Here is a 21,661-nt window from a genome sequence, read left to right on the forward strand (position 1 = left end):
GCCAGAGAGCAATAGATGGGGGAGATGAATTAGTAATCTCAGTGCTAGCTAGGTCTCTTCCCCCTTACGGACGGTATCATTGAGTCTGGAGAATAGCAGTCATCTGGCTACGCAACCAACGCAAGATAAAAGCTTACGTCTATGAGGTAATTACACCTTGCTTACGCCCTCTGATTACTTCTCATATGGATGATCATCTGATGAGAGTGATATGGTAAAGCCTAGCCTTGGTGTAACAAGCACACGAAGCATTTGCTCAGCAGTAGGATCTTACTCGGTGCCTCTGCATGTTCTATCTCGCTCACTTCGTCCTCTTTTGCTCCTTTTATCTCACGTTCTTGCTCCCTAGTCACTGCTCGAAGGAAATTTCGATAGAAAAACTTGCCTTTAAATAACCTGCCCACAATGCCAACAGCAGAGTACTTCAAACCGTATCCGCCGTTTCCTTCTGACGTTCCGGTTGTATCCTTGTCAAGAATATCTCTCGAGGCGCTGAAGGACAACAATACTGCAGAAACAGAGAAGCTCTTCCAAGCTTGCCAGGAATGGGGGTTCTTCCTGTTAGATCTGAGAGGGTCAAGTCAAGGAACCACCTTACTCGAGCTAGCGGAAAAGATGTTTGACTTGACCACAGAACTCTCTGCCTTGGATCAAGCAACGCTGGATCTCTACAGCTTCAAAGACCCAGACTTTACGAGGTACATCTATCTATCAACCCACCCGCGACTCTCCCAACGCTAAGCAAGCGACAGATACAAGAGCCCAGGAAAGATAAAGACAGTCGACGGCAAAAGCGATCACACGCACCTCTACTCGCTCAGCCAGGACGAGGTGCTCGAGAACTCCTCCATCCAGCGATCCCACCCCGATGTGATAACGCGCAAACAGGCCCAGATCCGCTCTTATATTGAACACTCCCACGCAGTCCTAACCGAGATTCAAACCAAACTGAGCATGAGAATGGGCATCGACCCGCAAATCCTCAAGAAACTGAACCCCCTCGACCAGCAATCCGACACCGTCGTCCGCCTCCTCTGGACCCCCGCGCAGCCCACCCCCGACCACAACCGTGTCACCTTCGGCGGCCACACGGACATCGGCACAATGACGATCCTCTTTAACATAGCCGGTGGTCTGCAGGTCCTCCCCGCAGGAAGCGAGAACACATGGCAGAACTGGCGGTACGTCAAGCCCGAGGTTGGCTGCGCCGTGGTGAACATCGGGGATACAATGGTCGAGTGGACGGGGGGACTGCTGCGCAGCTCGTTGCACCGGGTGGTAACGCCGCCGGGTGAGCAGGCAGGGGTTGCTCGGCGAAGCGTGGCGTATCTGGTGCGTGCCAAGCAGGATGCATCGCTTCGACGAGTTAAGGGGGGGATTATTCCGGAGCTGGAACCGGGTGAAGAGGAGGAGACGCGGTCGGCGAGCGAGTGGTATGCTTGGAGGTCTCAGAATATTGTTTTGGGACAGTTGAAGCCTCAGACGCGGGGTGGGAGGTTGACCTATTAGTGGATAGTCTATAATTACTTGGGTTTTGTCCATATATTGATTTCGGAAACATGCTGTTGAATGTTTTTTCTTCAAGCTTATTCTCTTGGATCGGGGTCAAGCACTACTTTCCAGGTTCTTAGGTCGGTTCGAATAAAGTGAATGAGCTTATTTTTCAGTTGCTCATGAGGCGTAATGTAGGGAAGAAGGTAGATTCTACTGCTTAGCAGCCGTCTTTCAGTCCGCTGCTGATTCCATGGTGGCGCCTACTTTGAATCAGGCGTCCAGCGTCTACACCCGACCTAGTTAATAACTTAATACTAATGCTCACATACCACCCTCAGAACGGCACCGTTAATGAGACTTTACTAGTCATGCAAGTGGGGGCCTTGGTCGAGCTAAGAACGAAAGGATCGAGTATGGAACAGCGCTGTCGGGCCAAAACTTATTATTAGGGGTCGCTGCGCCCTTGGCTCTTCACAATCTCCAACCGAAAAGATGCTTCGAGTTGTTGAGAGTCTATGGACTAGACGACTGTGCAGTGGTGTGTACTTTTAGGTACATGTAACAGGTGGAATACTGACTACAAGTTAGGGTTTCTGCTTGCTCTAGCGTCTCCCATTGGATCTCAGGGGTTGCATTAGCGAATCGGCTCAGTTCAATATCTACTCCAAGTCTAGCTGGTGAAGCTTCTAGCCTGTGGCAGTGAGGACAACAATAACATCTCGTTGGAATTTCTCCGGAGTCCGAACGCCAGGGACTTGACGCAGCCAATGACCATAAGATTGTGGAAACGAAGCATTGCGGCTGAGGCTCTGGAGCCAATTAAATTATACATCATTCTCCACAAGGCATGTAGTATTCAGGGCAGGGCAGGGCTGAGCAGTTCGGGTCTAATTTTACGATCTTTAGCTTGTCAGAGAGCTTTTAGCGCTGCTGGTGCATGATATAAAAGTCTTGTCTCTTCTCATTGCTTACTCTTTTCTATCTTCATCTACAACATCACTCAATCTCTCAGCAGTATCACTCCAACCTCCACTCCAACGCAATCACATCAGAATGCGCTCCAACACCCTTCTCTTCGGTCTCTCCCTTCTGAGCACCGCCATGGCAGCCAGCGAAGTGGTCACCATGTACATCCCAGACAACGCAGACGGCCAAGCCCTCGCCGGCAAAGTCCTCGGATCTGTACGCACTTCACCTACCCCGAACACAATCGTCCTCAACTAACATAGCCAGAACTCCGACACAACCAGCTATGCCATCACCTGCGCCGACTCCGTCAAGACCTCCTGTGAAGTCCCCGAAGGCGCAACAATCATCCAGGCCCCATCCGCCGCGACCGTGATCGCCGCCGTGGAAGAACAGTAAGTCGCCCACTTCGTCTCCTCTGAAGTGTATGTTCTCGTTTCTAATATAGCACTCTACAGCACCGGCACAGTCGAATGCACCTACTCCGGCAAAACCGCCACCTGCTCGATGGCCATCGACGGCGAGTGGCTCGCCACAGACACAGAGGCTGTTGCTTCATACGAGGTCACCATTACTGCGACAGGGGGCGCAGAGTCCACCTCAAAGCCGGTGATCGGGTCGGCTTCTGTTTCTGCGACGCCGACGCCGATGACTTTGTTGAGCAGTGCTAGTGGCTGTGAGGAGGAGGTGGAGGAGACGGAGACTGCGGCTGCCAGTACGACTAGAAACAATGAGGCTGCTGGGGCGCAGGAGACGGAAGATCCGGATAATGGAGCTATGGGACTGAGTGTGTCGCTTGGGGGGCTGGTGGCTGTTATGGGGGCTGCTGTTGCTTTGCTTTAGGGTTGAGTGGCATTGGTACGGTTCTATGTATACTTATGGTTATCTGGAATGGGGGTGCATTGTTCTTGGTTTATCTGTTCTTAGCGCTCGCATATAGACCTGTTTCGATACAGTTTAATGTTATCTCAAACTCATTGATCCCGCTACTGTAAGATTAAAATCTCTAGATAGTTCGAGTCTCAAATACTGGTCCGGGTCTTTGAGCAGAGGACTCCAGGCCTGTATCTAATTGGTCTCGGGAGTGTTGGGACATCGCTTATGGTGGGGCTCCTCGCTGCCGATGGGTAGATGTCGAGCCAGGCGGAAAAGAGAGAGGGGGTGGAGTTGGTGAGGAGGGATCAGGAGCTGATTGCAAGGTGGGCGGTTCTGAGGGGTTGACTGAGGGCGTGGAGTTGGTTGGTCCGGCGAAGGTGCGAAGAGGTTTAAGTCGTGGTTTACTTTGAACTCGACTGCTTTAGGTCTTGTTCTGACTCTATCAGATAAGTCTATCCCCCGCGGGTTGCTTCTTGTCTATGTATGCTTCACAGATTATGTTAAGACCAATAGTTCCATTATCTTAGCGGGACTATGCCGACAAGGTTGCTCAAGGCCCAACATGCTCTACCGTTGCGACATGCTTCTCCTCCGGATCTCCATCTCCTCCCTTTGTACCTCCCTCGACATCCAGTCGACCATGAGTTGCCATCTCTTTCTGCATACCCCGTGCCACAGTGACAGGGTTTCCACCCCGTGCAAAGATATTATCCACCTCTTCCAAACTCAGGTTCGACGTCTCGGGATACAGGAAGTAGATGACGGGGACGAAAACGAGATTTGTGGCCATGAAGATTAGATAGGCTTTCCATTGGAGACGTTCGATGATGATGGGTGTGATCATGACCTAATCGGATAAAGAGGTTAGCATGTGTAATATCTCCGGTAATCCACGTGTAGGAAAGACATACCACTGCAAAGTTCCACAACCAGTTCGAGCTAACACCGATTGCCGTCCCCCTCGTCCTCGCATGCAGCGGCAGAATCTCTGGAACATAAACCCAGGGCACGCAGTTCATACTCGCGCCGAAGATGAACATGTATGTGAAGAAGAAGGCAATAGAGCCAGAGGCAAACGCCTTGCCTCTTGGGGTGTCGTCGGCCTGGGACAGTAAGGCGGACACTAGCATCATGGAGATGGAGAGTCCGGCGGAGCCCCAGATCATTGTTGAGCGGCGGCCCATTTTATCAAGGGTTAGAGACGGGATGAGGGAGCCGAGGGGGAACATGAGTTGGATGCAGCCGGCGATGATTTGGGCGAGTCTGTGTTCAAGACCGACGTTGCGTTGAAGAACGGCTAGAAGACCATGTTAGAGAATGAAGAAGTCGATTTGAGAGAACATACTGAGAATGTAGTAGACTACGAGGTTGATACCTCCGGCCTGGTTCATAAACTGCACGAACCAAGCGAGGAAGATCCTGTACCGCGTGCTGAGTTTATCCTTTCGGAACGTAGACATCCAGGACGTGCTTCCCTCAGCTTCGGCCACGACCGAAAGAGCCAGTTCAATTGACGCAGCCTCTGCGACAATGTCCGGATGGTCAACTGGCTTGTCGTAGATGGCAGATAGAACATCGATGGCCTCCTGCTTATTGCCGTTCTTGAGCAGCCAACGCGGTGACTCGGGGACGCCAAAGACAATGACAATCACCCACAGGGCGAAGACGATCTGGAAAGCTAGAGGCCACCGCCACGCAAACGTGCCACCGACAAAGCTAAATGCAAAGTCCCACCAGTATGCAAAGGCGATTCCAATGCCCACGAACATGACTTCGGCGGAGACGAGACGGCCTCTCTTCGTTCCTTCGCAGATCTCGGACTGATACCTATAGTTACATTAGCCCAGGACTGATGTTCGCGTAAAGTTATAGACTAACATAGGAACAGTGGACGTCTTGAGACCGGTCCCGACGCCAGTGATGATGCGCCCTGCAATAAGATGACCGCGGTTGAATGCGCTTGCTTGCAGAGCAGCACCGACGATGACCCAGGCCATGGCAAGCCAGATAGTGCGCCGACGGCCGAGCTTGTCTCCAATAATAAAATTCCCGAAACATCCCAGCAAACAACCTAGGTTGTAACTTGAGGTGATGAATCCCGTTAAGGTGTCACCCGGGTGGCCGAACTGATTCAGCCAGTCGGGATTCTCTAGAATCCCACCAAAAACACCCTGATCATAGCCGTACAGGATGAAAGCGCATAGACAGCACGAGGTGACTGCCAATTGCAGCTTCTTGCCGCGGCCGAACCAAGTCCGCATTGTGATTTGTGAGTGGTATGGAGCAACAAGGATAATGGAGTCTGTCTGATACCGATAGAGATGGGGCCCCAGACGTTTAAATGCTGGAGAAATGCGGGAATTTTTCGAAATTGCGAAGAGTGAGGGAAGACTCCACAGCTGCACCCACGGGGAAATGACAACCGCTCTGGGAGCAGGGTCTCCCGGGGAGGACTTCGCTTAAGGTTTATCGGGGTTAGAGCTTCCATCTTGGATGCTTCTCAATCTCCACAGCACAGAACAGGAAGTCGTAGCCACGCCAGCCATCTGGAGTGATGACATCATTCCCTGCTGATACGAGAGGATTTGGAGATTGGACCTGATGTTACCTGCCTACCTACCTACCTGGTAATGACAGAATACGGATTAATGGTCGGCCTGACTGCTTATCCCCGAACACTCTCCTCCGGATGTTCGAATTCTGCAGGATTCGGCAATTGTCCAGCTGAATCTCAGCCAAGCCGCGCTTGGTGTCTAGTCTTAGGCTTGGTCCGCCTCGGAGATGGCCGTATAGACTATAGAGATCCCGCCTGCATACTTCCTCCCCCATCAAGCGATTGATAAAGCGAAGGTTCTCTGTCGGAGACTGTAGCTCCCGCCTTTTTACCAATGACCCACGAGATCCAAAGACTTATCCCGTTATCCATTCTAGGTGCTTTCAACGCCGACAGACTCAATGATATGGGAATCTCCTGCAGGACTGGCAGCGAGCAGCAACGGCGAAGCATCATACTCATGGTGACTGCATATCTAGCGGGCGTTTGGGAAACGGAGATATCACTGGATCTGTCAGGCTTCAACCTTGTCTCTATCGGGACAACCAACGCTAGGGAGATTCGTCAAGGCCAGGGGAAAGCTGGAGAAAGACGAGCGGCTTGCAGTTTATTAGCAAAGTATCCCGCGAGCTGAATAGTTAGTGTAAAAGCCCCCGATTTACCAGAGAGACAGAATTTCGACACCAAGAGCGTATACAAAAACAATGGTGATGAGCGTAAAGTACGCCCCTGCCACAGACGATATACTCATGGTGTATCGGCTCATCACCTAGGGTATAAAGAAGAAAACAAGCTTAACACAAGTTCATCTTGATTCTATACCCATGTTTTCCAGCAAGCGAACGCTGTGACAGAGGCGATGACGTAGGCGCCACAGAGTTAGCTAGGTAGGTAGGTAGGGCTAGAGAGACTCCATCCACCACCCCATGTCAGGTACAGCAAAAATCAGCCAGACAGCGCCAGCAGCTGTAAAAAGCAAAAAGAATGACCTACGCAGGGATCGAACCTGCAATCTCTTGATTCGTAGTCAAGCGCCTTGCCATTGGGCCAGCAGGCCGGTTCTTGAAATAATGTAGCATTTTGAGCATTATGATCCAGCGCCCCCACCACTGTGGGGCATCAAAAATCTGGATGCTCCACCCACCATAAAATCTTCACCACCACTACCGTCAAGATAATGAGGATCAAGAAGCAAAAAGATATGACCTACGCAGGGATCGAACCTGCAATCTCTTGATTCGTAGTCAAGCGCCTTGCCATTGGGCCAGCAGGCCTTGTTGAGGTATCTTTGCTAAGGCTGCAATTATAAGGTAAGTTGGTAATGAATCCAAGATGTTTCAATTCCTAGCACTTCGAATCGACCCTCTGCCACTGGTTCTGAGTATGAGACCATCAGTCAGTACTTCTACTGCCCCTCCGGCGTGTAATCACTCCGTGGCAGTCATCCTGGGTAGCTACATTTACCCTCGGCCCTCTCTCTATATGTGACCGGACAGCAGATACAGGCGTGAACGCAATATATTTCGATGCAACGCATCTCGTTCTTATCTGATTCAGACTTCTTTCCTGGTTTGATGTCTGTGGGCAGTCCCGATTAGCTTCGTAGTCTCGGTACGTATCACGATCACTGCATTTCGAGTGCTATTGCCGCTCAAGTGCTCGAGTTTTCTATGGTCCGAGCACTGACGCTTCCTGGTTTTGGGTGTTTTGGGTGTTTGGAAAAGTGGAAATGATTGGTGGTATAATTAATTGGACTGGGAGATTATGTTCGTGTCCTCTTCACATGCATTAACACTGGATATATGCACTGGAGCATAGAGGCGATCTTCGTACCAGCAAACCGAGTGTGGTCGACGTCCTCGTCTTGTCTGCTGGTGTCGGGTGGGATTCTACTTTGAGGGATATGCTTGGTCCAAGGGCTCATAGGGCACGGAGAGCAGTAGTAGACATCATGAAAGCCACACCTCTCAATTCCGGTGATGTCTCTACGCTGGTGTCTTTGCCAAGCGACACTTTCCAACAGGTAGCTTGGCACAAATTCACCCTGCTGGCTGGTTTCAAGAGTCTCAGGGTGTAGGGAGCTATCATTGTTTCTTTACCAGCTGGTGCTCGTGTCATCCGGTCTATCCATTGGTATCTGAGCAAGAGTTCCAATGCTGGCGAGATCTTTACTGTTGGGTTGTGCTATCGCTATATACACGTAATCTAGATGACAGAGCCTGGGCAAGCATTTCGGTTCATTCGAGACTGTATACGCGCGATTACCGGGTTTACATTAACATTATATGACGCTGACACTGACTGTCAGTCTGTGTGGTGTGGATATATATATACCTGCCCCATATGAGCAGTTTCCGCCCGGTGCAGTGGCAAGCGTCGTCCAGGCAAGACAAGGTACAGTACTGTAAGGATATGATCTGCCAGCTTGGAGAGAGCTTAGACTATAGTATTCTCAGGGTAGGCCTATTCCAGGTGTGCATCTTGGTCGTTGATCGTCATGGTTGTCGATGAAAACCGAGATTAGGGCTAGCCGCAGGCTGTACCCACATAGTGTCAAACTTGGAGCCGTTATCCAAGCAACTAGCATCATTGGTCTAGTGGTAGAATTCATCGTTGCCATCGATGAGGCCCGTGTTCGATTCACGGATGATGCAAAGCAGTTTCTTTTTTTGCTTTCGTTGTACAATTATTTTTGGCCATAGACTGAGTGAGCTCTGCTCCTCTCCGCGCAGCTCCCGAAAACGACGTTGCCAGACCCAACCGCCCGAAAGGGAATGTCGATTATTTTATATACCGTCTACAATTGTCCTGTTACGTCTTCGACTGCACGCATATCGCGATACCCCCTAGCACCAGCCCCATTCCTAACCAAGTCTCCTTCTCGATAACCTTTCGCTCCACATACCACTCGCCGAGGACCGTGAAGAGGAACGCGCTCGAGTTTGCGAGGGGTACCGTTAGGGACAGCTCTACAGTATCCTCCACCGTTAGTAAACTGTTTCCTGCCGGGTGGAGGATGAGACGTACCGTGCTTTCCAACCAACAAGAAGAACCACACACTCCCCGTCAGATTGATCACCAGCGGGACAGAGTAAGCCGGTGTTCGCAGCAGGTTGACGACCGTCCAGAAGATCGAGATTATCTTCGTTTTCAGCCAGGAGGATGAGGTTGATTGTTGCATCCAGGCTGGTTGAGCTGTGGAGGGCGGTAGGGGCTGGTCTTCATCGCTTTCGCTTTCACATTCGCTGCCGTCTTGATTATTATTGAAGTCTGTAGACCGCGTAGACCGAAGCTCCGTGTCTTGTGCAGATTGTTGCTGCTCCTGGCGCGCGCTGAAGTCCGCGGCGGCGCGGCGGATGAACGGGGTTGTAAAGCCCCATGCTACACCGACGAGGAGGAAGGAGAGAATGTAGTTGAAGACGGGAGGTTCCGGGATCGGGGTGATGTCGATTTCGGAGCCCATTGTATGCTTTTTGGGGTTCTGGAGTGGAGGCTAAGAAGAATAGTGATGTTCGGGTGACGGTTGACCTCCGTGATTCGGGACCTTCTCCGCATCATCTCACGTGACTAGAATTATATTGAATCTGGACATATCGACTTCTCGTATTTACTATGTAGGAATTTTCAGGTACTATACTCACTTGCATGATAACAGAACGAGGCAGCAATAACTGTTCTAGAGTATGGAGTAGTTGAGAATAATGGATGCGGCAAACCTGCCTCTAAAGCTCCAGTACCTGCATGTTTGTCAGGTACAAGTCAGGGCGAGGAGCAAAGCGGTACTCCTTGCAGATTCAATCATCATGCAGGAACAACAGCGGGGCGCCCTGGCTTGCGTGGCAGAGCATTAGAGATTCAGGCAGCACCTGGTGGCCACGGTCACTACAGACTATATATACACTGTAGTGCCTTGCAAACTATGTATTGCGGTTCGCTCAGCAGGGCTTTGGTGTTGAGGAGTAGCATTCATTTCCTTCCATCCGCTCTGACTGACACCCAAAACTCCCAGTATCAGCATTCCAGAAATTCATATACTTTCCAACTCAACCATATCTAGGGATATATCGGCAACCTTGGAAGTACAAAGGGGGCACCTGTGTACAAACAAATTCGCAGCAACCAATAAAATAACACGGGCAGTTCAAACTGGGCCGTGCGTTGTCTGACAGGGATGAAGCGTGACTCCGCTGACGTCCATGAAATCGCCTCGTTTTCCGTCCAGAGCGACGGAAGCGATATCAGCGATTCGATTTGCTGGAGAGTCGAGACTCGAGGTTGCCCTGAGTTAAGATTCTCAGCCACGAGTGGGTTGCTTTAATTGAAGCGGGACGCGAAGGCTTGGGGTAACTTCATGGGGTTAGCTCGTGCACTGATCGGTTCAGGTACGCCTGCTATTTTGGGCTTAGCATCTTCATGCTGGAGTATGATGAGCTAGTTACGGAGTAGTTGCTTGCTCTGAGAGTCTGAGATATTGCTATCTCACAGTAAACTCTTCTAAATAGTTATCTGCAGGTACACCCGGCAGAGTAGAAGATACCCAGGACATTCGAAATTCGACTCGAATGGGTTGATCGGCATCACGTGGAAAATCGAACTGTTCCCTGATTACATGGGCTTCCCCACTCTAACGGCGCCAACACCGCCTGCTTTAAGATGAAAGCAGGAAGATCGTTGCCGTGAACCTGTTCAGGCTGCCTCTCCGCATGCAAAGCGCTGGGGGGATCATGCCTAAGACTTTGGGAGTGCCCTCGCTTACGACCACCTAGATCTGCACACAATTGACTTGCGCACTATTCATACACAACATGATCACGCTGTGGCTCGGGGACTATCTTTAGCTGGACGCCGTACGGAGTGCACTGCTGTGCCCAGAGAGAAACCGACGTAAGCCTTCAGCCCGTACCTACAGTAGCATATGCAAGATGGCCATGGTCTGGGTTGACTACTGCACGGAGTCCACCATCCACCGCTTCAACCCAGTAGCATTCTAGAATCAAGTTATATGAGGTGGATGAAAGAAAACTCCTCTTAAGTCTGAATAGTTCACAGGGCCTGAAAGACTTTCCAGTATTGCTTTTTCCACTCAAGGTTGAGGTCGATTATTGGTGGTCTGGCGGTGTCGGCGGCTCCCTCCCCCCTAACCAGAATTATCTAAGCCGATCCTGGCAGTCGGTTGAAACACCGGACGGGGGTCTCTCTCTCTCTCTCATTCTCGGCCTCCCAATAATCTCTCCTGCCCCTTCTCACGACTACGACTCCCTCTCCTCCTCAGCCCTCTGTTCTTCAGTCTCCTCGTCCCTCCTCGTCCTTTTGCGATAGAGATTGGCTTCGCTGCCTCTTGTCCGTTTCCTTTCTCTTGCTTCTGGGCGCTTTCGTTCTTTTCGCCGCCTTTTCCATCCTTAATTTTTGCTACAATAGCCCACCCATGCCCCTTGAAGGTCGGTGTCGTGGCTGCACATTCTAGCTTCGAAAAGAGGAGGTTCTTACTACGACTTGATTTCTGCAGGACGCTGAGCGCTTTTACTTCACTGTGCTTGGATGGACACTGTCGAGCGCCCACCGATCGAACAATAGTCAGTTGCCCGAGTTGCGGCCAGCAATCCCTCTCCGGCTCCCTAATACCGTTAATCCAACACGCGCGTTCGCTGCGTCTTCCACTCTTTACACTTTCTAGCCTGGCGCCCACTATTTTCACTCCTTTTCGATTCGTTTTCTTTGACCGTTATAAATCTTGGAGATCCCGGGATCTTGACGAGAGCACATCGTCTAATTCCGAAAGGGGTGTGTTGGACCTTTTCTGCCTACCAAGCCTTCGCAGGCTTTTCTCTCCACGAACCGTTTACGATATAATTTTTCACGATGGCGTTCCTCTTTAAATCCAAGAAGAACCAACAGGCCTCCAGTCTACCCCCGGCGACGAGAAATGTCCATACCTCTGAAGGAGCACCGGCGGGCTCAGGAGCTGTGCCGAACGGGTCGAAGGACGGAGTGGTCACGTCGCAGACGCCGACCCCGAGCAGTAGCTATAATAACTCCCTGAATTCTGTCACTAGCGCAAACAGCCCAGACCAACAGAGAATGCGGCAACGAGCAGAGTCCGAGTCACAGGTCAGTACCATGATCTGAAACCGCAACTTGTCTAGCAAAATGTCGGGGCGCGGCCTCTCAACTCGGAAAACTAACCCTCTCTTTTAGCGCCCTCAGCCTACAGTGAGCAGCAATTCGCCGGGCTCTAGTCCTGGGGCATCCCTTTACCCGTGGTCGCAACGCCGATTAAATTTCTCGTCACCGCAAGCAAACCCCTTTCCACGATATGGTGCAGCAATAAACTCCGTGGCTTCGAAGGAAGGCGATGTATACATGATGGGTGGCTTAATAGACGGATCGACCGTCAAAGGAGACCTTTGGATGCTAGAAAGTAGCAGCGGAAATCTGTCATGCTTTCCTATCGCAACGGTCTCCGAAGGCCCGGGACCGCGCGTTGGCCACGCCAGTTTGTTGGTCGGGAACGCTTTTATCGTTTTTGGTGGTGATACCAAGGTGGACGAAGCAGATACTTTGGACGACACGCTCTATCTGCTGAATACTTGTATGTTCCATCTTCCTTTGTCGCTAGCAATGCTAATTTCCACTGCCACAGCTTCTCGGCAATGGTCGCGGTCTATACCTCCCGGCCCCCGACCCACCGGTCGATACGGGCATACCATCAACATTTTGGGCTCTCGGCTCTACGTTTTTGGAGGACAGGTGGAAGGCTACTTCTTTAATGACCTGGTTGCTTTTGATTTGAACCAGCTGCAGAACCCGAACAATAAATGGGAGTTTCTAATCAAAAATAGCCACGAGGGTGGCCCTCCACCTGGTCAAATCCCCCCGGCAAGAACTAACCACACCATCGTCAGCTTCAACGAGAAGTTGTATCTGTATGTGACACTACCCCCGTCCTGCCCGCTGAACCCGCGCTCATTGATGTAGATTCGGAGGAACGAATGGATTGGAGTGGTTCAACGACGTCTGGTCATATGACCCTCGCTCAAACAGCTGGTCTCAGCTTGACTGTGTCGGATTTATCCCGACTCCGCGAGAAGGGCATGCATCTGCCCTAGTGAACGATGTTATGTACGTTTTTGGTGGCCGTACAGATGAAGGCATCGACCTTGGTGATCTGGCGGCGTTCCGCATCAGCACTCGACGGTGGTACTCTTTCCAGAATATGGGACCAGCACCTTCACCACGATCAGGACATAGCATGACCGCTTACGGGAAACAAATAATCATTCTTGCAGGTGAACCAAGCTCAGCCCCAAGAGATCCAGTGGAGCTTAGCATGGCGTATATGCTCGACACCTCGAAGATTCGCTATCCAGCAGAGAATCAGAACGGTGAAAGGGCCCCGATCTCGGGTCCGAGCAAAATTGGGCCTGAGGGCAAGGCGATCCCACCGTCCGGTCGTGCGTCACGCGAAGCCCATAATGCGCCGCCCGATCAGGCCCGGCGTGGTCCAGGCCAATCTCGGGAAAGTGTGGTCAGCCCGACCGGGCGACCGACTGAGTTGGGACCGGGGCCGGGGCCGGGGCCGGGATCTCGACTACCGCGAGCTTCAATTGCTAATGCTCCCGCCGGACCTCCTCCACCGGGACAGGCTCCTACCCCTGGTCCTCGCGGCAACACGCCCCAACACGCCATGAACGCTAGAAGTAAGACGCCCACGAAGCAGGATCGTGGATATGGAGGACCTCCGATCGACACAGCTCGCGCCATGGCCGGTGATAGAGAGAGAGATGCGCCACCAAAAGACTCACCGAAAGACCCTCGACAAGGCGGGGGGGAGCCCAATGGCCAGCGGACCCCCACTCAACAATCCTCACGCATGTCGGCTAGGGCTATGGAGGCGGGAGAAGCTGCACCGCTCATGGCACCGGCTCGACAGCGCTCATTGCGCCAGCGCCAACGTAGCTCCATGGATAGCGCTGATGAATCCATCCTCGGCCGACACGCAAGCATTGATAGCTCGATCGACTCACGAAACTTCAGAAACTCCAAAACGGGGGACGAACCGCGCTCACCACGCTTGACTGCCCACCAGGAGGTTCTCATAAAAGAGCTAGAGGCGCTTCGGGGTCGAAATGCCTGGTATGCATCTGAGCTCGCTTTGGCCAAGAAAGCTGGGTATACACCTAATATCTCGGCGAGTCCTGCTTTGGATGAACGTGCAGCAGATGTCTTTGCCGATGAAGACCGTCCTCTGATTGAGGCTTTCCTCGCGATGCGAGCAGAGCTAGCCAAGATGCAAGCTACTGTGGACAGACAGGCTGCAATTGCTTCAAAGCGTGTGGCAGAAGTTGAGCAGCAGAGAGATGTGGCTGTAAACGAGGCCGCTTATGCCCGCGCCAAACTTGCTGCGCATGGCGGAAGTCAACAAAGTACTCCATCGCCAAATGGACAGACTCATGATCTTGACAAAGCAGCCTCTGAACGCACAACGGATCTCAGCCGCAGATTGGCCTTGGCTCTTGCATCCCAGAACGAACTGAAATCGAAGCTGGAGGCCATTACTGGTGAGATTGAGCAGGAGAAGCGTGGGAGGGAATTGGCAGAAGAGACATCTGAGGCCACCAGACGACGACTAGCCGAACTCGAAATGCAGAATAATTCTTTGGAAACCGAGAGTCTGCGCGCACAGCTTCATGAGATTGAAGCATCTCTCAGGGAAGAGTCAATGCTGCGATCTGAAGCTGAATCATCTTTGAAGCAACTGGCTTTGGATAAAGAGGAGCTGTCGAAGAAGCTTGAGGAATCTTCTGGCCGCTTGAGAGACTTTGGCGATAACATTGGGGGCCTTAGAGAAGCGGTTACCGCCTCTTCCGAAAAGGCTGGCATCTTGGAAAGGCAGTTGGACGAGGAACGCGAGCGACGAGAAGGATTAGAAAGGAAACTGCTCCAGCTCAGGTCTGAACACGAAGAAAGGACTTCCGAGCTAGAGAATGCTACTCGACGCCTGCGAGACGCCGAAGAATTGGCGGAGAGCCACGCTAGAGAGGCTGAGACCCATAAGAACGCTTTCCTTCTAGGTCTGGAGAGAGCTTCATCCTTCGACTCCGAGACGTCAATGCGCTCGCTTGCAGATCAGCGGGTGGCCAGCTCCGAAGCCCAGGTGGAGCGAGCGAACAAGCTCGCAAAGGCTAGCCAAGCGGCTGCCGATGAGGCTGCAGAGAAGCTGCGCCGCGCAGAAGAGAGGATTGCAGGACTCGAAGCCTACCAAGAGCAGGCTAGCAGAGAAGGTCTGCAGCTTCGGCGCCAGCTTCAGGCAGCCCTGAAGGACTGTCAGACCTACACAACCGAAAACAGGGAGCTGAAGGCTCAGATCGAGACCCAGCAGAGAGAGGCTGGGGCCCTGGCCGTCCAACATACCGCCCTCAAAGACCTCCTTGGCGAGCGCGGGGTGAGCTACACAGACACCAGGCGCTCTCCTCGCCTGGAGTCGCCTGGTTCCCGATTTGGTACTCCTGAACAGAGCCGGCTCCGAGAACTGGAGCAGCAGCTTTCAACGAGCATCAAGGCTCACGAAGAGCTGAAATCATCTTTCGAAACCCGCGAGCAGGAGGCCGACCGTGCCTACAGGGAGAAGCTGGAACAGCTTGAGAACGACTACCAGTCTGCCGTTCACTATGTCAAGGGCACGGAAAAGATGCTCAAGCGCATGAAGGACGAGCTTTCCAAGTACAAGTCACAACATGCGAAGATGCAGTCCGAGTTAGAAGCCGCCCAGAACAGCCTTGCCCAGGCTGATCAGGGAGCATCGGATGCCCCGGCTGAGTGGGAAGTTGAACGTGCCCACTTGCAAAAATCAATTGCCGATTTGCAGGAGGATACGTCGTCTTCCATTGCTAGCCTCGAGGAGCAAATTCAGAAGCTCAGGGAGAGCCTTACATCTACTGAGGCAGAAAAGGATAGGTCTGTTGAGGAGTACGAAGAAATGAAGCAGGAACTCCTCGCGGTCACCGAAAAGAGCCGTTCTGAATTAGAGCAGCTTAAACAAGAGAACTCGTTACTCGAATCTCGCGCAGTGGATGCCGAGCAGAAGGTCTCGATGCTTCTTGATCAGGTTGAGGCTTCAGTCGGGCATTACCGCCGTCAGTCACAGCACGGTCAAGGTATGAACGGTATCTCGCGAACTCACAGCAATGCCTCCAGCGGCACAATTGGCGGGGGTCCTCGACGGTCGCGGGCCAACAGTGCAGTGTCGCAGGATGACACTTTTCTGGATAACCGTGGCTCCATGGCTCTTGACTCGTTAGCTAATGAGTTGGAAGCGCTGCGTACCCATTGGGAGAGTACCAACCGCAGCTACCGGTTGAGCACACAGTCTGACTACGACCGTACTCCAACCAAAGATTCGGGGCTGAGTGACAGCCTCGCGGAATGGCGACGACGATTGGACGAAGATGAAGCGAGGTCAACCTCTCCAGAAAAGAGTAAGCCTCGCAGTGCTGCTGAGGGACAAGCAGCAGCGAATATGATCTGAGAGCTCGGGGAGCACTCATGACTTGTCTATATCCTATTGGGGGTTATACCGTGATGTCTAATAACGTTGATTGGTCTTTGAGCCGCATGCGCCTGTCCGTCTGCTACACATGTCTGTGTCCTGTTCATCTTACTGCGCCTGTGCTACCCTGGTGATGCATCGGCTTGTCAGTCTCAGTCAGTGGTCAACCATACTATACTTTCGACACTTTCTTACTTTTTGTTTTATCCATCTCTTCTTTCTTATCCCCCCCTTTTATTTCTTTCTTCTGTTTATACCCATTTCATATCTTTCCTGGATGTACTGTACTATTACTTTACGCGTTTCCCCAACGATGTCTGTCCGATCTAGTCGGTTGATTAGCGGTGCAATGAACTGCTCTCTATCTTTGATTGTATGAGTCGTGCTTCGAGATACTGTTTCTGCTAGCAGAAGCCTCTCTTCAGGATAATGCACCTAGATGAATTCATACGTTCTCGCAGGACTAGCCATGTCGTCAATTGTAGCTGCCTAGCCTCTTTCTGCCCAACTTGATAGGGTACCGATGGTTTTTTCACCTTTCTCGAGTAAAATATGAGAGAAACAAGGACTGTTATTATGTACTTCTGATATGCGCTGGCAGGGTGTCGGGTCCTTTCGTTGCTCTGGGTGACGTAGGTTAGGGAGCGTAGGAAATGTAAGGAGTTCGTTGCCTGACGCTTTCTCCTCGGGGTTTTATGCATGAGATGGGATCGATCTTGGTTTGGAGAACGGGTTATTATCATTTTGAAAATCGGGTCATGTACGTCCTGTCCTTTGTTTGCTCAAAATAAAGTAGATACCCAGGGTATATAACTACCATGTATATACGGACTGCAGAGTACTGTCGATACGGTACTTTCAGCTCACAGATCCTAAGCAGCTAGAAAACCGGGAGAAGAAGCCAATCGAACTGACCTTAAAAAAAAAGATCTCCCAAGTTAATCTCTACCCAAGTAAAAATCCACGAGGCTGGTACCTACATTCCCCAGCCAGCGTCGCTCACCATCGTCATCATTGTTCTCAAAGAACAGACCAGCGGTGAGATTGCCCGGAAGGATCCCTTGTTCAACACCCAGGTCAAATCTTACCTACATACGACCCCAGCCTCACAAACTGCAGCGGTGACATGGTTGATGGATGAAAGGGAGTTATTTTTACCGTTCCCGTGTCGGCTCTGTGGTGGTTCGTCAGGTACGTCTGGATGAATCCTGGCAGATGGTCAGATAAGGCTTCCGTCGTGGTGGGTGTGGCTTTGTGCCCAAGCGCTAATTCAATGGGATGGCTGCGTATTGCACTGTATTGATGTATGGATGGTATAGGTGGTACGGTATTGTATGGGATCCTGTGAGGAGGTAACTAACTATACGAGGGTCAGATGATTAGTGATGGGATGGCATGGGACTGTGGGATGATATCAGTGGCATTGATGATTGATTTCCCACTCTGCTGGTCTGAATAGAGAGGTCTTTATGGATCCGTCATTCTTTGTGGTATAGGTTGAGGATGGAGAAGGACACGGCAATATACAGAGTATATATACACTATGTTGAACGTTCAATCTCCATTCTTCGGTCTTGACATTTGACTACTTTGAGGAGTGTATTCTTAAACAATCTGGATTTCCTTACCCTGGTCAGCGGAAGGAGCCGACACTTTATTACTGATCAAGTCGCTAAGAAAGTCTAGTAAAAGTCTCAGACACCGGCGTGATCTCCAAGAGTCCAAGCAAGCAGATGCCGAGTGGGTGATCCCGAGGTCTTAAATCGCGCTCTCACCACGCACGCCCTTTGACATCGCAATTTGCCACGATGTCACGGCAGCACTTGACGTGTTAAAGACTGACAGTCTGCAGGTGTATTAGATGGTAGATGGTCTAATTCGTGAAGATGTCAGATGAAGTGTCTTTTGTGAAGTTATAAGTTAGTAGTAAGTTACTCCGTAGGGCGTAGGCAAGGTATATCTAGTATTACCGTACGGTACTGGTAAATACAAAGTACTGAAACAACGGTCAAAGGCGTGGTGCTAAACTTATCAGCGAGTGAAATTGCCGCCCCCTCAACCTCTCCCAAATCCCAATCGACTCGGTCGGTCAATTCTCACCACCTGCTGCTTTCTCTTCCTTCTCTCTCCTCCTTCCTCTCTCCTGCTTTCCACCTTCCCCCCCCATATCCCAGGGCCCTGTCCCTAGTACATAACACGCTATCTAGCTTCCTCGCGTTGCATTTACCTTCTGCCACTGCCTTTGCAGTTCTCGCGTCTGCTCTTCTCCCGTTAACCGCCGAAAGGGTCAGCTGAATCCCCTTTCTCTCCCTCTCCGCCTTTTTCGCCTTTCCGGTCGGAAGTCGACATCACCACTAGCTCATCCTTCTATCAACCCTTTACAAGGTACGTTGTGTTTGATGTGCCCCTTCAGTCATTTCTCTCCTTCTTCGCTCTTTGTTGCTCTCAAAGGTGTTTCTGTCTATCCCTGGGGATTGTTGGCAGCCTTGTCTGCTGGACGACAAGTATCCCTAACCTGAAAGAGAGGCTCAGCTTTGTCAACCTCTCTCTGCCTCGTCTCTCAACGGAACCTCAGCCTTCTGCACTTCTCTCTTGCTCTTCCCTCATTTACTCGCGATCGATCATCGCCTTTTAACACTACTCCAGATTACAGCTCTTCGAGCCAACATTCAGCAACATGACGACCATGGTAGGTTTCCTGCCGTCTTCTGCGGCTCCGTGTTGCTAACTTGCCTAGGACTTGCGTGTCGGTAATAAATACCGCATCGGTCGTAAGATCGGAAGTGGTAGTTTTGGTGACATTTACCTTGGTATGTGAGCACCTAGAGAACACAGGATCAGGATACTGACGACACAGGCACCAACATTATCTCTGGCGAGGAAATCGCCATCAAACTCGAAAGCGTCAAAGCCAAGCACCCCCAACTCGAATATGAAGCCCGCGTCTACAAGTCTCTCGCCGGTGGTGTTGGAATCCCGTTCGTTCGCTGGTTCGGTACCGAATGTGACTACAACGCCATGGTGATCGATCTCCTTGGACCCAGTCTGGAGGATCTCTTCAACTTCTGCAACCGCAAGTTCTCTTTGAAGACCGTGCTGCTCCTTGCCGACCAGCTCATATCCCGCATCGAATACATTCACGCCAAATCCTTCATTCACCGTGATATCAAGCCCGACAACTTCCTTATGGGCATCGGCAAGCGTGGAAACCAGGTTAACGTGATCGATTTCGGTCTGGCCAAGAAGTACCGCGACCCCAAGACTCACTTCCACATTCCTTACCGCGAGAACAAGAACTTGACCGGAACTGCCCGTTACGCCAGTATCAACACTCACTTGGGTGTTGAGCAGTCTCGCCGTGATGACATGGAGTCTCTCGGTTACGTCATGCTCTACTTCTGCCGCGGAACTCTTCCCTGGCAAGGCCTGAAGGCTGCTACCAAGAAGCAAAAGTACGACCGCATCATGGAGAAGAAGATGACCACCCCCACCGAGGTTCTCTGCCGTGGATTCCCCAACGAATTTTCCATTTACCTCAACTACACCCGCTCTCTGCGTTTCGACGACAAGCCGGACTACTCCTACCTCCGCAAGATCTTCCGTGACCTGTTTGTCCGTGAATCCTTCCAGTACGACTACGTTTTCGACTGGACCGTCTACAAGTACCAGAAGAACGCCGCCATGATTGTGGACGCCAAGAAGGATAAGGATGCTGAGGAGCAGCAGCGCCGCCAGGCCGGCGGCAACATGCCTCTGCCTGCTTCCGCGGCTGCTGCCAAGCCCGGAGCCATCTCCAGCCAGCGTCGCAAGATCTTGGAGCGTGGAACCCTCGACAACACCCCGGACACCAACCGTGCTGTGGGAGGGAGCGACAGGATGTGAGTATCTAAAACCTAGGTTCCGTGTAGGGAACTCCCTCCCTCTGCGTTTCGTTCTTTGGTGCGGCCTTTGCACGCGGAGGTTCAAATCGCTGTCTCTCTTTTTATTAGTTCCTGGAATCTGACTAATCTCATAGTCTTCGGCGTTAGGCTGCGTTCTGCTTCTAAGGTTGCTGCATCAGGTGCTTATGGACCTGGTGCTGGCCGTCCGAAGCGGGACGATGGGCTCGGTCCTCAGTGGTAAATAGTCTGTGCAGCATGATGGTGGAGCTTAACAAGTCCTTGCTGTTATTATTCTCAGCCTGGCTTTGTGTCTGTCAACATGGTGCCAGCCCCAAGGAGCCCGGGATTATCGTCGTTCTAGTTGCCTCTTCTTGCACGGTGCAGCATCCCGCTCGGAACCTTTTACGCCTTGGGTCTTCGCTCCTGTTTTCATTATTCTTTCCCCATTGCACTCTCTGTTAGCCATTTACCCCGTTTTCTCGATCGTTTGCCGGTACCTACCCGCTGCGATCCGACCGCGTTTTTAAACCCATCATTCGCTCGACTATCGACACTGTGAAGTTCGGACCTTTCAACATTCTCGGAACCGCGTCAGTTACGTGCGACGACGACTTTTCATACCAATTGAATCATGAGTTATGTTGAAGGCCGCGATATCGACTATGGAACGCTTTTACCTGTGGCTATAATTATGTCTCAAGTCACCCGTCGTCAGTTTTTCGGATTATCATTCGATTTGGCTGCGGCAGCTGGTGTGGCTGGACTGAACGAGATGCAACTGTCGAACACGTTCTTTGAGAGTCTGGAGTTAGCCAGCATTGCCTGCTCCTGAACGTTCACGACCACTCTGCCCATTCCCCTGTTTCTGCATATTATGACTGTTTAAATGCCCTACTCCGTGTTTTCTGCACATCAGCACGTTTTCGATTTCAGATTGTCGTCGTGATTTATTGACGTATGAGGGGACGGATGAGGGGAGCGACCGGTGGAGAGGATCGGGACTGGGTAGCATGGATGCCCACGGATTATTGTCTTTCTGACCTGTTGCTTCGACGTGTGTCGGCGGCAAATGGAGCAGGAGGCGATGTCCATGGGAACACGTCTTTGCGTATGGAGGATGGCGAAGGAATATGGCTAGGGTCGCTTCCGGGGTGGTATTACGTCAATCTATGTTTTTGTTAGTGTTTTTCTCTGCGCATCCAGTCAAGCTGTCACACTCCTTTTGTTGTGCATATCCATACGGGGCGACAACCGATGCAGGAGATCGTGGCGCCTGCATGAGCAGCCGTTGCCCGATCTTTCAGCTGGTGCGCCCTACTCCGAGTAGCATACAATCCAACTCCA

The 21,661-nt window shown here is 51.6% G+C and overlaps 5 protein-coding genes and 3 non-coding genes across 8 annotated transcripts; 4 read left to right on the plus strand and 4 right to left on the minus strand.

Moving 5' to 3' along the window:
- Positions 1-405: 405 nt before the first annotated feature.
- On the plus strand, positions 406-1,509 carry BJY04DRAFT_218632 (oxidoreductase; the record flags this gene model as incomplete). Its single annotated transcript, XM_073716362.1, has 2 exons — positions 406-698; positions 753-1,509. 2 exons carry the CDS (start codon positions 406-408, stop codon positions 1,507-1,509), a joined length of 1,050 nt encoding a protein of 349 aa, XP_073570930.1.
- Positions 1,510-2,488: 979 nt separating this feature from the next.
- BJY04DRAFT_189941 (uncharacterized protein) lies at positions 2,489-3,413 on the plus strand. Its single transcript, XM_073711450.1, has 3 exons — positions 2,489-2,676; positions 2,728-2,855; positions 2,919-3,413. The coding sequence occupies exons 1-3, from the start codon at positions 2,548-2,550 to the stop codon at positions 3,301-3,303; spliced, it is 642 nt and encodes a 213-aa protein (XP_073570931.1). The 5' UTR covers positions 2,489-2,547; the 3' UTR covers positions 3,304-3,413.
- Positions 3,414-3,835: 422 nt separating this feature from the next.
- On the minus strand, positions 3,836-5,597 carry BJY04DRAFT_228018 (general substrate transporter; the record flags this gene model as incomplete). The annotated part of the gene is made up of 4 exons (XM_073718748.1): positions 3,836-4,183; positions 4,248-4,633; positions 4,682-5,163; positions 5,215-5,597. 4 exons carry the CDS (start codon positions 5,595-5,597, stop codon positions 3,887-3,889), a joined length of 1,548 nt encoding a protein of 515 aa, XP_073570932.1. The 3' UTR covers positions 3,836-3,886.
- A 1,278-nt stretch (positions 5,598-6,875) lies between these two features.
- On the minus strand, positions 6,876-6,947 carry BJY04DRAFT_t80. Its single transcript has one exon. It is a non-coding gene; the product is annotated as a tRNA-Arg (tRNA).
- A 145-nt stretch (positions 6,948-7,092) lies between these two features.
- Positions 7,093-7,164, minus strand: BJY04DRAFT_t79. Its single transcript has one exon. It is a non-coding gene; the product is annotated as a tRNA-Arg (tRNA).
- A 1,309-nt stretch (positions 7,165-8,473) lies between these two features.
- BJY04DRAFT_t78 lies at positions 8,474-8,544 on the plus strand. Its single transcript has one exon. It is a non-coding gene; the product is annotated as a tRNA-Gly (tRNA).
- A 51-nt stretch (positions 8,545-8,595) lies between these two features.
- On the minus strand, positions 8,596-9,415 carry BJY04DRAFT_189946 (uncharacterized protein). Its single transcript, XM_073711451.1, has 2 exons — positions 8,918-9,415; positions 8,596-8,859 (listed from the first exon to the last, which is right to left on the minus strand). The coding sequence occupies exons 1-2, from the start codon at positions 9,351-9,353 to the stop codon at positions 8,702-8,704; spliced, it is 594 nt and encodes a 197-aa protein (XP_073570933.1). The 5' UTR covers positions 9,354-9,415; the 3' UTR covers positions 8,596-8,701.
- Positions 9,416-11,749: 2,334 nt separating this feature from the next.
- Positions 11,750-20,318, plus strand: BJY04DRAFT_207762 (putative cell polarity protein (Tea1); the record flags this gene model as incomplete). The annotated part of the gene is made up of 13 exons (XM_073713898.1): positions 11,750-11,998; positions 12,095-12,479; positions 12,531-12,813; positions 12,866-13,611; positions 13,642-13,656; positions 13,687-14,189; positions 14,220-15,171; positions 15,202-15,290; positions 15,327-15,332; positions 15,372-16,365; positions 18,361-18,362; positions 19,174-19,246; positions 19,294-20,318. 13 exons carry the CDS (start codon positions 11,750-11,752, stop codon positions 20,316-20,318), a joined length of 5,322 nt encoding a protein of 1,773 aa, XP_073570934.1.
- Positions 20,319-21,661: the final 1,343 nt, after the last annotated feature.

Source organism: Aspergillus karnatakaensis (genome assembly GCF_047715665.1).
Source record: "Aspergillus karnatakaensis strain CBS 102800 unplaced genomic scaffold BJY04scaffold_26, whole genome shotgun sequence".
Taxonomy (NCBI): Eukaryota; Fungi; Ascomycota; class Eurotiomycetes; order Eurotiales; family Aspergillaceae; genus Aspergillus; species Aspergillus karnatakaensis.